General features: G+C 44.7%; 1 protein-coding gene across 2 annotated transcripts in view; it reads right to left on the bottom strand.

Annotated features, from left to right (window-relative positions):
• The window catches only part of LOC126406777 (uncharacterized), a 113,759-nt gene that overhangs the window by 36,230 nt on the left and 61,523 nt on the right, over positions 1–16,006 (bottom strand). For both annotated transcript variants that reach the window (XM_050071265.1, XM_050071266.1), the window contains 5 exons: positions 5,821–6,018; positions 5,654–5,734; positions 5,050–5,162; positions 3,139–3,197; positions 1,023–1,112 (listed from right to left, as the gene is read on the bottom strand). In XM_050071265.1, the coding sequence (XP_049927222.1) occupies positions 1,023–1,112; positions 3,139–3,197; positions 5,050–5,162; positions 5,654–5,734; positions 5,821–6,018 (541 nt within the window). The remainder of the gene's footprint in view (positions 1–1,022; positions 1,113–3,138; positions 3,198–5,049; positions 5,163–5,653; positions 5,735–5,820; positions 6,019–16,006) is intronic.

The following is a 16,006-nucleotide window of genomic DNA, read 5'->3' as shown; positions in this document are numbered from 1 at the left end:
GACGGATGAGTCATGGCCTTGTAAAAGATTATGTTTGTTTCTTTTAGTTGGCGAGAATGCGTCGCCGCAAACGCAACAAACATCCACTAACTTTGACAGCGTTTTCTGATCCATTTTGTACCGCTACACGTGTTTCTAGTGGGACTATGTTTACGAGCACAAGAGTTCAGCGAGCCACCGAAGGACCGCCCTGCAGATTTACTACTGGTTCTGCAACATAGGGAGTTTTTTTAAACTCTGAAATTGTATCCGCCCATCTAAACACAAAATCAGGGAGAAAGTCATCAGTCTTTAGTTAAGCAAAGCGTCTAAAGACTGACTTGTGAGTCTAGTGAGGATGAGGGACTTTGTGACTGAATGTGTGATTTATATTCATTCATTCATTTACTTATCCTGTGTGGGGTCATGGGGGGGTGGAGCCTGGGAGAACCACGAACCCTCTTGCATTGAGGTAACAATGCTAACCACTGTACCGCCGTACCGTCCACGTGCCATATGAATAAAGTATATATATATATTTTTTTATTTATTTATTTTTCGGAAAATCTAAAAACATTTTTTCTTCTGACTGAAAATAATTCTGATTTTTCTGTAATACATTTACTGCATTCAGTCAGAGTCAGAGCTGCTGCTGCCCACACACTCACCGCTCCATCATCAACACACACACACACACACACACACATTAACAGAGTTACAGAAAAGGATGATGATGATGGAGGTGAAGAGGTGACGCAGATTCATGTTGAACGCTCGGAGGCTGAGATGGAAACAAAAGAGTGGGAGAGAGAGGCTGAGACACACACACTAATGAACACACACACACACACACACACACACACACACACACAGAGGTTCAGCCCGGCGGCCGCACGGCGTTGAATTTAATGCATCTCCTCTTTTTATTTTTCTGCTCTGACAAACACAAGCCAAGGATCCCTGTGTGAGTGTGTTGTGTAAGAGTGTGTAAGTGTGTGAGTTGTGTAACAGTGAGTGTGTGTGTGTGTGTGTGTGTGTGGTACCTTCAGCAGATCTTTGGGGAAGTCTTTTCCGTCGTTGAGACCCTCCAGGTTGGTGATGAACTGACTGCAGGACATCCTCTTCCCCACATTCTACACACACACACACACACACACACACACACACACACACACACAGAGTCAATCAGCTGTTTTTCTATAAAGTTGGTCACAAACGAGAGACTGAACAGAAGGCGGCAGCAGAGGTGGAGACATCAGATTCTGCAGTCACACTAAATCCTACATTTCCCATGATTCAGTTCCTCAGGTGTGCAGACCCAGATCTCTGAGCCAATGAGAAGTCACACAGAGATGAGGTGTATCACTTCCTTTAGGGAGTCCCTCCAGGATTTTGTGGCATCTTTTAGAAACCATTTTCTAACCCGATCGCCACCAATCAGGTGTTGCTGCTGACTGACGCAGCGCTGAAGGACCGCCTCCACCTCGTCCGTCTCCTGCTGCCCGGTTACCACGAGCTCACGCAGTGTGACATCATCTCATCACTGCTCGTCACATTTTGCTGCTTGGGCAGAAGCCTCTCAGCAGCAAACATCCGACACCGAGCTGTTGACCTCACACCGACACTCAGCACCTAGCATTCATGATGTGGCGTGGGCTTAGTTTGTGTGTGTCTCCAGTGCGCTCTGTGCTCACAGCCGTGTTCACTGCATCGTTTTTACACTCAAAAACTGACACTTTAAAATTGTGCGTGTGGTGATCTGTGTTTACAGTGTTGGAAGATATTATCAGAAACTGTTGACGCTCTGGTTTGTAATTATTCAAAGCAGTTTGATGTGCGCACCACCGCTGACCACGAGGGTCAGCTGCTCTCCTCTGCTCTGCGGGTGATGGCGATGGCGAGACAGCGATGTCAGTTGGCTTTTAATTTTTACAACTGACGTCGCTGTGTTTATGGTAAAGTCAGGGCTCAGTGGGATCTATAAGTAACGTGTAGCATGAGGCAAACAGACATGATTATAAAACTAATGACGTCTCTCACATTTAATTTCTACAATTTGGTGTCAGCTCACCACCTCGCCATCTGCGTCTCCAAAATGTCCAGGGGTCACAGGTTCCCTACAGGTGCGCGCCTTCTGCCGTCAAGTTTTGCTTTTATAGGTCACGACTTTAGCGTGTGAAATGGTGTACGCCTCTGTCAGGTCTCGTTTTGTGTGCGCGCAGTGTTTATAAATGATCTGTTTAAACATCACTCTGTTGTCTTACCACATTTACTCAGCGACTTCACTGAGGTGCAGACACATGACGACCTTATCGGACGTGACAGGACATGAAGGAGTTAAAATCACCTGCAGCAGTGAGACGACACCTGAACGCAGCATCAGATTCATCCATCAAACATCACACACTGACTTCTACTGTGATGAGTAAACATCTCATCTCTCTCACACAGAGGAAGTGTGCAGAGGACTGTGTGCAGCTCAGCGTGTGATTTGACAGCTTGTTGCCGCGGCAACGGTCATCACTTCCTTAAACAAGTTAGCAGAAGTGGCCATCGCCTCGGTGACTCCGTGTGCACAGTTCACACCGTGATGCAACTCAGATTCATTATCACCACAAACTGAAGGCCGTCTCCATGACGACGGAGCAAAGCGCCATCTGCTGAGGGAGACCACGGCGTGTGGTGGAGAGCTCTGGGACGGCGGTGGCGAGCGGCAGACGTCGATGTGAATATTATGACAGTAAGACGTTTAACATGAGTCATGTTGGAGATAAAGAAATAAACTGGTGTTTGGTGACATGGATACAATTATATTTCATATTGTGTGTGTTGCAGATAATCAATATTATAATATCAATAATGATCAATGCTCCAATACACAGACCGTGACACTGCCTCACCGCTCTCAAACTGCTCCCATCATTAACTTCTTCTCCGTTCATTCTGCTGATCAGCTGTTATTGATTACATCAGTGTAACTGTATGATTATTGATAGAAGTGATGGACAGAAGCTCAGAGGGAACTTATGATAAACCATCAGCCAGCAGACAGAGAGGATGTGGAGCTGCTTCACTCCACCGTATAAGGACTTCCTGTTCCTCCGCTGACTGACGGACTGATCAAAGATGTTTTGTATGAAATATTAATATCAGACTCACGTTCCCGTGAAGGTCGGTGTTCAGCAGCATGACGGCACAGGTCAGAGTGTGGACGCTGTCTGAGGGACACACAGAGGGACAGGTTAGAGCCAAGAGTGTTAAAGTCATGATACTCCAGACACACAGACAGACACACAGACAGACAGACACACAGGTACCAGAGTTTAAACCAGTTTGATTTTATACAAAGAAGAAGCGTCTGTCAGTCTGACACCATCTGACAAATCCATCAGTCTCCATCAGTGGTTCCCAACGGTCCACTCTGGATGAACCGCAAGTGACTCGCAAACGTGTCAAGTTTGTAAAAAATCACACTTTATTTTTAACTAAAGTGAATTTCCAGCACAGAGCTTTTATTTTGAAGGGCTGTTTCCTGCTGTAGAGTGAGCGACAAACAGACAGATATTGGACAGAGACAGCAAACAACAAGTGTAATGCCGAATGTATTTAACCATGTAGACCTTGAACTAATGACTGAGGAGGAATCTGGACTGGCTGGACCAGTTGGGAAACAGTGATCTTCATCATCAACCAGTGCTGACGCCGTCACGGCGCTGCATCAGTGATAAACAATAACACAACGTCCATCCATCCATTTTCAACTGCTTATTCAGGACCAGGTCTCAGAGGCAGCAGGCTGAGTGAAGTGCTCCAGACGTCCCTCTGCTCAGCTCCTTCCTCCAGCTCCTCCTGGAGGACCCCGAGGTGTTCCCAGACCAGATGAGATCTATAATCCCTCCAGTGTGTTCTGGGTCTGCCCCGGGGCCTCCTACCAGCTGGACCAGGAGGATCCTGATCAGATGTTGAACCACCTCAACATGAAGGAGCAGCGGCTCTACTCCGAGCTCCCTCCAGATGTCTGACTCCTCCCCCTATCTCTAAGGCTGAGCCCAGACACCCTACAGAGGAAACTCATTTCAGACGCTTGTATCTGTGACCTCATTCTTTCAGTCACTACCCAGAGCTCATGACCATAGGTGAGGGTTGGGACGGAGATGGACCAGGAAATGGAAAGCTTCACCTACTGGCTCAGCTCCCTCTGAACCACGACGGTCTGGCCCAGTGCCAGCATTCAAGATTCAAGATTCAAGATTCAAGATTAACTTTATTGTCCCAAGAGTGGGAAATTTGTCTTCGGCTTTTTCACCCATTGAACACATTGGTGGTAACACAACATAAAAACAGGTGATAAATAAATAGTGCAACATAGTAATAAACAGGAAATTAAAACAGTAAAGAAACATAAAATAAACAGCATACAGCAATTTTAAAAAACTGCATCACAGCAGACACCGCACCAAACCAGGATCCACCTCACACTCCATTCTACCCTCACTGTGAACAAGACTCTGAAATACTTGAACTCCGTCTCTTGAGGCAGTAACTCTCCCAACACAGAGGGAACAATCCACCGTTCTCCAGCAGAGAACCGTGACCTCAGACTGGGAGGAGCTGACTCTCATCCTGACACCTTCACACTCGGCTGCAAACCACTCCAGGTCATGCTGGAGGTCACGGTGTGATGAAGTCAACAGAACCACATCATCTGCAAAGAGCAGAGACAGGTCCCCAAACTGGACCCCTTCCTCCCCCGGCTGTGACAAAGTGATTAATACGATATCATATTTGTTAATGTACGGACTAAGGGAGCCGCGGGTGTCTGATGGGCTGCGATCCGAACATGAAGGAGGTCACATGACAGTGGAGGTGGGAGGGGCAGAGCAGCACACACTGTGTTTGTTGAGGAAGAAAACTGATGTGTTTTTTGGGGTGACGAGACGAGACGGCTCTCTGAAGCCCCTTCTGCTCCGCTGTTCAGTTTAATTTAAACCGGTTTGTAAAGTTTACGCTGGCCCAAGACAGACAGACAGACAGACAGGCAGACAGACAGACAGACAGACAGGCAGGTACCTTCAGTGGTGAGGCTCTCTGGGTTACACTGTCTGTATCTCCTGGAGAACTGAGCGAGGACTCTTTCTCTCTCCTGAGTTTCTCCCATCAGAGCGAAGCGGCTCAGAAACGTCCTGAACACACACACACACACACACACACACACACACACACACACACACACTAAACTTTATTCACCAATCGACAGCAGCGGCTCTGTGATTGGCTGTCTGTCAGTGACATGCACCCTGGGAGTCGTAGTCGACTCTTCTGACTTTTTAATTTAAGTGTCAGATATTTTCTGACGTCAGAGATGTGTATTAGTGAGAGTTAATAAACATGTTGTTGTTGTTGTTATGTTGTCATGGCAACAGCATGTGACTGATGTTTCATGTGAGCTTCTTTTATAGATTGATGATGACGGAGCTGCAGAACAAACGATTCATTCAGAAACAGTCTGTGAAGCTTCTGACTGTAGAAACATCATGTTATCGAGTTATTAATTAGTTTTTAATAAATTAATCTTCTGTTGTTTCTTTTGTTTTCAGGTTTTATTCATTTTAAATAAATGTAACGTTCTCATGTGATGAGTTCAACTGAAGTTTCTTTGTCTTGCTGCACTGACCTGAGCGCCTGATCGATGGTCAGACCGCTGAAGCTGAAGTTACTGAGATATTCCTCCGCCACCATCTGACTGAACTCGTTACTGTGGACACAAACAGGAGAGTGAATCCAACCAATCAGAGAGCAGAACACACTCAACATGTGACCAGGACACAAACACACACTGACTTCTTGCTGAGGTGTCGAGCCACGTCCGACTTCCTGAAGCCGTCCAGGTTGTAGAGGCGTTTGGCCAGACGCTTGGCCGCCTGCAGGTCGGGCTTCGTGCCGTTGGCCAGCGCATCGTCGCTGCCGCCGAGAGCCAGACGCTCCGCCACGTCAGCCTGTGGGTACAGCAGCTCGGGAGGGCGGTTCACCGGACGCTCCCTGACAATACACACAAACACAAACACACATTGTCTGAGGACTTTCAGGTCCTATTTTCGTTCTGCTGATGAAGTACAGCAACAAGAGTTCTGGTTCCTGTTCTGAGTTCCTCCTTTAAACTACAGCAGGTCAGTATACATGACCGCAGCAGGCATGACGGACGACTTATTTTGTGGCTGAATATAATTTGTAGCTTCTTAAAATCTGAATGACGATAGTGATAGTGAGATACTGGCTCCAGTGATGAAACAAAACCAGCATCAGATGGACTGTATTCATAATCAATATGCCACAATAACATAAATAACCAGCGCCAATTCATCAGTCAATGAGAATGTGTGTGTGGGCGGGGCATAAGCACATACAGCCAGCAGCAGCAGCAGAGACCCACCGTCTGACACCGGCACACCGTGAGGACAGAAACAGAGGGCTCTGTGGGGACGGAGCACCTGCTGCAGCAAGCCAACACGCCGTCTGTGGTCATTTTGACTTGACCAGCAGACTTCACTACAAGCTGATTGGCTGTTGAAACAGGTGACGTGCTTTAAAACCAGCCGCCGGCCATTTGACCAGCTGAGTGTCAGGTGACAACATCAGTCGACTTTAGTCCAGCTCAGACGCGCCAGTTCACACTGCTGACACTTTTCTCTGTGACGTTCTAAAACGGTTTGGTCTCAACAAGAATCTTTGGTCTGAGCTGGACTCCCAGGGAGTTCATGTCCCATCATGTCAGATATCAGTGTGGTCGTTTTAAACCCTTGACACCAGTCCTCCAGGGGGGGAATCAGAGAGCCAATCAATGAACCTTTCCTCATGCTGCGCCATGACATTTAAGGGTTGAACATAAACATAGGTAAAAGAAAAAGGAGGTCTTCGGGATGTTATAGCCGACTCCTCAGTTCTCAAAGGTTTGAAGACCTTTTAAGTTGAATATGTGGTTACAAGTAAAGAAACAAAGGGCTTATTTCCAGACAGTTTGTGCATGTTCTGCCATAAAGAGGTTTGAAGATGACACTTACTGGTGTAACATAAATGCTCCTTGACTCGTCTGAGGTTAGCTACTGTATCAGGTCAGCACACACTTCTTTAGACTGAGGCCTGAGAAGGTGAGGTCGTTTTGGATTTTTCTGTACCTCTCACTATAGAAAGGTTTTGGTGCTGTTGCAGCGTGTTGGCCCTGGCTGGCCACCGTACAAAGGAGAAGTTGTACAAAGACAAATGAACCTTGAAACTTTGACAGTAAACAGTGTTATAGTTATTATTCCACACAAACAACCTTCAGTAAACAAGGAAGGAACCCGCCCTCGATGCAAATGATCTCATCTATCCAAACTACATGTAAAGCAGCGTCTCATTCATGTCTCTATAGCAGCGCTGTGGTTGGTTCTGTTTCCTCCAACAGCCTCACAGTCTATTAATAACTGCTGCATCGAGCAGCGCCGCCTCAGGGATCAATACTCCCTCATTTACTCTCACTTCAGCCTGGCTCGGGACAATTAGCTTTAATTCAAACGCACCTATCTGCCACCGCTGAGACGAGTCCGTTCTCCATCAGCTCCTCATCGCTGCCTCGCTCTGAATGAACCCACTCTTTGAGACGGTAACACGAAGTCGTCCGTCAGGAGGAAATGAAGTCGGAGTTGTGAATGAAAGTGAGAAGTGGTTGAACCTCAGCGTGGACTCTGCGTCTACTTCCCCTCATGAACTTCAGCTTCCTCTCAGAGGATCAGCTGATTCAGGTAAACAGCAACACTGACCGAGTACTCTGAGCTTTTACTGCAGCACACGTACGAACACAGCAGGGTAGACACACTCTGTTACAGGTCAAGATAAATCTGACTCTTATAAAAGTACTGAAAGTAAAAGTACTCATTCTGCAGAGTAACTTATGTGATATGTGTTGATCAGTTAAATGTTGCCGCTCATTTTAATGACTTTATATCCTGCTGGGTGGATTCATCTTTAATAAAACATCATCACTATTTGTTATATTTTGTCTTGATAATCTGAATCCAGTACAAGTACTCCTTCAGTAGAGTATCTGAGTATTTAGTGTCCAGCCCTGCTCACAGTAGAGGCTGACATTTTTTCGGGAGTCTCACGGGATGGGAATCAGTTTCACTATTCTTCACGTGATTGGGACGGGATGGGAAAAAAGTCAACGGGAGTGGGCAGGACTGAGAATCATAATAACAATAGTCAAGTTTTTATTTACAAATGTTCAGTTCCACATTGAATAAAAGCTATTTCCTTATTTTTAACATAAAGCTGGTCAATCTGTTGTCTTGTTTTATTCACTTTTATTCTCTCCTGTCAGGTGGCTGGCTGCAACCAACCAGCAACCAGCCACCTGACCAGCGCATGACGTATATGGATGTTGACGCACGGTGCAGCCAGCCGCCAAAATGGAGTGGGAGGAGTTAGGGAAGGCAGCGTTACAAGTGAAAGTGAAGGACAATGATCCGCGCATCACCCTGACAGAGCTTTCAGCAAAGTCTGGAGTACTAAAGAATTTTTTACTGTAACTGAAACACAACACGGGAGCGGGATGGCACAGGACTGAAACTCAGAGTTGTACCGATACCAGTATAAGAAATGCCTCCGATAATGCCTAAAATGCAGTATCGGGTATCGGCGAGTACAGCCTATGACCAGTCCGATACCACGTAATGCCTCACGTCATTACGCATACACACGCTACAGGCAAACGAAACAGAAACAGAGCGGAGTTTAAAAAGCATTCTACTGTAGCCTTTAAAATGTCTTTTTTACCAAATTGTGTGGCTGCACTTTAACCTGTGTCTTGATCTGTGTCAACACTGGATAATAATGATAATAAAAAAAAGTTTTATGGCATTCATTCTACTATTATGTATTTATTTCTTAATATGTTACATAGAGTTTTAGGAGTTGAGACATACAACAATTCATATCCCATCCATTTTTATTTTACGCGCTGGTATCAGATCGGTACTCGGTATCGGCAGATACCAAACGTTCAGGGATCGGAATCGGTATCGGGAAGGAAAAAATGGTATCTGTACATCTCTACTGAAAATCCACTCCCGTGTGACCCTCTAGCTCACAGGTCAGAGACAACAGAAGAGTTTTATTTTCTTAAAGGGAAACTCCATCGATTTTACTTATAAAGTTCAGTTTACTCATCGAGGTTCGTCTTCATCCTGTTGGAACTGTCGTATAACGTCCTGTGTGTCCCTGACGGGAGAATAACTCTGATATCTCAGATTAAAATTAACTTTCATTATCGAATCATCTGGTGATGATGTTATGGTCTATATGTGTCCTCATGGACGTCTTTAAGTGTCTTTAAAATATTCAGTTAAAAACTGTAAAAAAAGAAAAAACCCCGAGGAAACCAACAAATCATCAAACTGATTATTTGCAGATTGATTATTGATGATCAGAATAGTTGCAGTAGTTGATTCAGGCCCTGCTAGAGCACGGCAGGTAAAAGAAGTTCACCTGTTGGAGGTGAGCTGTTTGTGTGCAGCTCTTCATCACCATCATCATCATCATCATCACCATCTCACTGTGGCTGTTTATGATTTAACTCTTCCTCCCTGCTACTTGTCTTTATTGAAAAAAGCTTCTAACAACGTTCCGCTAATTCAGCAATAAACACATTTTATTTCCTGTAGATTCTTCACAATAAAAGTCCCCCATTATTTTGTTATGTAAAAACTTTTATTGTGAAGCAGCAAATGAAGAAATGTTTCCATCAGCAGTAACTTCACACTATCTCCACCACTGATGAGATATTCTGTCAATCTGTGTTTCTACAGTTATAAGACAGGGGGCGCTGTTACACATCTTGTGGAATAGAACAGCACTGCAGTGTCCAAAAAGAAACGAAGAAGAAGATCTGCTGGACACTGGAAGAAGATGTTGTTTATGGAAATGTAGCAGCTTGTAAACTAAACGAAAACGCCAGCGCCGACAGAAAAGTTTACGGTTGTGCAAGCTGTGGAGATGTTGACCGTGACGGTGACAAGACGACCACAGAGGAGACGGAGACGACAGAACATTGAACGATCCCTGAAAGTGACGACGTGTTCCGCTGCTATGCCTCAAAGAGAATATTATTTTCATCATTTATCATTATTATTATTATTATTATTATTATTCATAGAATTCAGACTGATGTGAGGAAATTAGAAAAAACAAAAAATGTAAATATGAAATTGATTTTGTTCTTGAAAATGACTCGTTTCTCATCTTTTTGTCCAAAACGTTGGTTTTTTTAAGTGTTGATAAAAGAAATGGAATAAGATAAAATCAAATGTTTTTTCTGACCAACACCAGTCAGTGAATGTTTCGTCTCCGTCTGTCAGTATAAATAAAGTTTTATGTTTGACCTGTGGAGTCAGAGGGAGTTTCTGCTGTTGTTCTGACTCTGATGAGTCACTGGGTGTGAACAGAGTGAGCCGACTGATGATTAAAATACAGCTTGACGTGTTGGAACTGAACTGGGAGGAAAGAGCTGGTTAACACTAACTGGTTTTACTGGGAATTCACCCTGACATGACACTGGTGTGAGCGCAGCACCGTCACTGCGCGCTGATCCACATGTTACATCTCGATTGTTTCATGTGTGAAAAAACAGAAGTGTGGTTTGACGGGCGGGTCGTGGGCCGGACGGTTTTGTGGTCACACAGAGAGAAGTGAGAATAAAAAACCCGCTCAAACAGTGAACACACTAACGCCTCAGGAAGTGAACACACGGTGACAGTGTGTGTCCATAATATTTCCTCGTGTGTGAATGTGAGTCCGGATGTTTCTGTCGACCGCTCCTTCCTCCACCAACACAAAGCCATTCATCCAGGACAGAAATAACCTCGTCACTCAACAGGACGGCAGGAAACTCTTGTTTTTTATTTTACCCAGCAGGCAGTGGGGGTCGGTCCATCTCTGATCCACTTCCACTCATTCAACAGCTCATAACTCCACAGATGATGGATTATAGATTATTAGATTAACACAATACAACTGTCTGCTGCTTCTTTCATTACATTTACAAAAATAAATTATATCTTTCATCAGTTTTAGAATTTATTAGAGAAGATTATTAACGACGAACATATTGTGTCTGTTAGCGGATCAGCAGGTCGTTTCCTGTGTGAAACCAAAAGTCAAACAAGCTATTTTAATAACAACATAGTCTGTTCGTTTGTGTAGCAGCTACGTTACAGACAGCACATGACTTTACATGACGTTATTATCATACTTATTTTAAGCCAAACCACGACACTGATGAAAAAGCCGTCCTTTAACGTCGGCATGATACGTGGCCAATTGTCCCAGAACGTCAACAACCAACACACCCAGGGTACCTTGGACGTCATATGTGGACGTGGAAAGTCCATGACCAAACGTGGACATGTGACGAGGTCACAGTGAGGATGATGTTGTTAGAGCGTCATATTTTGACATGTCGGTCTTTTCCTGACAATAACTGACAGAATAATGAAAGCTTCAGTGTGTCTGACGGTGACATAAACAATGTTCAAAACAAATAAAAGTCTGAATAAACAGACAGATGTTGTCATGGCGGTATCACTAATCGGGTCGACCTGGCTTCCACCTGCAAAATGTCCCTCACACAGGGTTCACACACATTTTCATGGACAAAATTTCAAAGCTTTTCCAGGACTTTTCAAGAACCCATGATAACACTTTCATTTGGGAAAAGCATGCACACTACGTCACACAGACACGTAGCGTCTCAGAGCAGAAGGCTCGGCTGATAGTCAATAAAATAAGAACTGTGCCAGTTGTCCGTTTGTATCAAGCAGCAAATAAGTTGTCTGAGTTAATTTACCTGACATTGCACATCCTTCGATGGGACTATAATGATAATGGGTTGACACATATTACAGCAACATTACGTCAACAGCTTACTTAGGGAAAATAACTCAAGTACAAGTGTCATGTTACATCATGTAGAAGGTTTTCCATCTATTCATTTCATCACAAACTACAAAAATTCCATGACTTTCCAGTTTTTTCATGTTTGTGGGAACTCTGCTCATTTCAACACACACCGACCAGGAAGAGACACAAAATGGCCGACAGAATAAATCCACGTAGAGATGCAAAGACACAAAATGACGACAAAAAACGACAAAACAACCACAAAGGGAGGTAAAACCACTGTGAGGTCTTGGTCCTCTGTGGCAGAGATGGAGGGGCCTCTGCTAGTCTGTGCCCAGGGGCCCACTGTCTCATAATCCATCCATATATGTTGTTAATGCACAGAGTATTTTATCCCTCACACACACACACACACACACACACACACACACACACACACACACTCTGTTATTACACAACCTTATGACTGACTTCACCAGAGCTGAAACCACCAGCACAGAAATATGTGAACCAGATTCTCCACCCAACTCTCCAAACTCAGATTCACTCTGACCAAAGACACGGAGGATCCAGAGCCAAATAAAAGGACTCGTCCCAGCGCAGAGAGAAAAGAGGATTAAAACAATGAGTCACTGAGCGAAGGAGAGAAAAGACTGAATCAGACATCAGAGGCGAAAGATGGGAAACAGAAACAAATATAGAGAAGGAGAGAAGAAAGAGTACGAGACACACACTGTTATTTTCCAGGGTGTGTCCGTCAGCTTTCATTCATCCAGTCTGAAACCACAACAACCCAAACACCAGCGCACGGTCCGACTTCCTGTCTGAGGCTCACTGCGTCTTACTGAAGATCTCTAGAAACACAAAGACTCCTCAGTCGTTTCCTCAAACAGCTGCTCACCCAAGGTTTTATCAAACAAACTGGACCAAACAGTGACTTTGTGTGGGACTAATTTCAGTGGCGGATTAATCCACAGTTGGAGCTGTAAGAGAGTGGAGTGACTGAGTCAGCAGGATGGTGTGTAAAATAAGCTACAGTGTGTGTGTGTGTGTGTGTGTGTGTGTGTGTGTGTGTGTGTGTGTGTGTGTGTGTGTGCGTGTGTTGATGGTGATGAATGACGTGTGATGTGGAAATTAAAATGACTACGTCTCCACTCAGACGTGTTTTTATTCTGCTTACGTCCTCTAACATTCCCGACCTCCACTGTACCCACTGTTGTTTCCACCTTCCTCCACTGGTGTCTGAGCACCTCCCTAAATCTGAGATTCAAATGTACACCAGGCAGATAGATGAGCTACATCACTGTCTCAAAAGGCCCGTTTCCACTGAAGAAGTTCCTGGTACTATTTGGGGGGCAGGAACTACTACAAGAACGTCCTCTCGCTCGGCCCTCTCAACCGCCGTGTCTCCACTGAGAGAGCGGAGTAGGATTAAGGTTCCTGTAAAGTTACCGAGCTCTGTGATGTGACGTAATCGTTGCGCGACCATTTTGACCGGGGCGACGTAGGGGCGCCGTTAGCCGTTAGCGGTGTCTGTAATAACTCCGGTCACGGTCTGTGAAAAAATTTTTTTCCAGCGGATGTCTTAGTTACAACATGATTGAGCTAAATGGAGTAGTTTCATGTCGTATCCGACAACGGGAGGCTTTTAACAGATGACGTCCTGATGTTAGCTTTGCTGCTGTTAGCAGCTGTCCCTGTCAGCTGCAGCCACTGATGCTTTCTAGACATCGTGATTTCCCAAAACTGAATAAATACCACACATAGCAACACAAAACTGCTTTGCTAGCTCAATCATGTTGTAACTAAGACATCCGCTGGAAAAAATATTTTATACACGGACCGTTTATTGAGTTATTACAGACACCGCTAACAGCTAACGGTTAGCCCAGCTAATCTACAATAACCATGTTGTTACTTACAAAACGTCACATCCCGCCTTGAGTATATCCAATCAGCACCAAGTAAACCCCAAGCCCCAGCCAGGAGTTTCTCGGGGCCGTTCTGAGTACCTACTCCGAGGCAGGGACTTGTTTAGCCCCTGTAAAAGATCCGGAACTCTGTCCTTCGGGGGTGGTTCCTGCGGTGGAGACACGCACCAACGGCCCCGGCCCTGTAAAATTACCCCGAAGTTCCTGCGGTGGAAACGGGCCTATATAGGAAACACATCCAGAGCCAGAACTGACCATATTTGGACATGAGGGTGGCGCTAACCCTACTGTAGCTTGGTTAGCATGTGCATGTATAGTTTCAGGTAAACTGTGTTATTGCTAATTTTAACTTGCAAAAAAAACAGCCCAGTCACCACCTGCCCCAAAACACAGGTGTATTTTTAGGAAAACATCTGTTATTCCAGCGGGGACAGAGCCATGAAACACAGCGATTTTTACCAAAACATCATTGCGTTTCCTGCTGGGTGACCTGTGTCTATTTTCCAGCAGCGTATTCAGCACCACACATCAGCGTTTTGTGGTGACCCCTCACTGGGTTTCCAGCTGCTGTTGAGGCACCAACCATGGGTGTTTTTTAGCATCCAGTCACTGTTTTTCCAGCAGGTTTTTAGGCACCACACATTGGTGTTTTATAGTGACTTATCACTGTGTTTCAAGCAGCTGTTTAGGCACCACATGTGATTGTTTTGTAGCGATCCAGGGCTGCTTTTCCAGCAGGTTTTTAGGCACCACACATTGGTGTTCTGTGGTGACCCCTCACTGGGTTTCCAGCAGCTGTTGAGGCATCAAATGTGGGTATATCTTGGCAATCTAGCAGATTTTTAGGCACCAAACGTGATTGTTTTGGTGCAACCCATGGCTGTTGTTCCAGCATCTCTTGAGGCACAAAACATGGGTGTTTTGTAGCATCCCGTCACTGTTTTTCCAGCAGCATTTTTTGCCTCTAAATGTGGATGCTCTTTACCCATGTTAAGCCCCTAAACATGGGTATTTTTGGGAACTCGTCACTGTCTTTTCAGCAGGGATTGTGCCACTAAAACCAGGTATTTTAAGCAAAGATATGATCTTTTCCAAATGTTAAGCACAGCATGTTGAAACGTAAAGTTGAATGTATCCACTAACATGCAGATGTAATGCATTTCTTCTAGTAAAACTAAATCTGAATCTCATATTGGTTCCCTCTCTTCTGCTCTCTGATCTTCGCTGTGTGTTTTGTCAGAAAGCAGAAGGTGGTAAACAAAGTTCAGCTGTCACGTGTTCCACTCAGGCCTCCATGTAGAACAAGTGCTTGATCTATAATGGATGCTCAGTAGAAAAACTTTAACCAGCAGCAAACTTCCTCCCAAACTGCAGCGGAGATGCTCCGCCTGCAGGGCCTTTAATCCAGCAGAACGCTCTGGATTCACTAAAAAACACAGGAAGGTTCATTATGGATTCTGTTTGAAGTGATGCAGAGCGAAGCCTGCGAGCAGAGCCCGGCTCCTGCTGAGTCAGATCAGCCTGTTCAACACTGAAACTGACGCAGAAAAACATGGGGAGCTGCTTCAGATCCAGACCTGACTGAGGTCCATGTATTTCAGTGAAGGTATCTGGAGTCAGTGTTGTCCTCCCCGAACACATCACTGTTTTATTCCTCCTCTCCTCCTTCAATCCCTCATTTCAGCTTAAAGAAGCCGACCTACAGGAAGCTACAAGGGTCAAATAATTGCACAGTGGGATCGAACTTCACTGGTGTGCTTCATCAAAATCACGTTTAAAGAAGATAAACATTCCTCTTGTGTTTTATACGTCCTCACGGAGGGGATGGCAACTGTTCATCGGTTAACTGCTGACAATATTCTTCATCAGTTGTGTGTCAGTCTCCAGGTTTATCTTGCTACTCTTAATAATGTAAAATATGTCTTCATAGAAGTTGTGATAGTTACCTAACATAATAAAGATGGTCTTCTATCTGCTCAGAGCTCTGTTAGAGTGTGTTATAAACATGTATTTATTGTTCATACACTGATTATAATGCTGAATATTAGTATGATGCTGTTTTATATCAAATCAAAACAAACTATTCTACAATTTGAAAAAGTGACATGAGACATAAAGCTGACAGTGTTGGTTTCACGGCAGGTTTACACACTCGAGTCACTTCA

The sequence above is a fragment of the Epinephelus moara genome, chromosome 19 (assembly GCF_006386435.1).
Source record: "Epinephelus moara isolate mb chromosome 19, YSFRI_EMoa_1.0, whole genome shotgun sequence".
Lineage (NCBI taxonomy): Eukaryota > Metazoa > Chordata > Actinopteri > Perciformes > Serranidae > Epinephelus > Epinephelus moara.
This window is presented reverse-complemented; position numbering and strand designations above follow the sequence as displayed.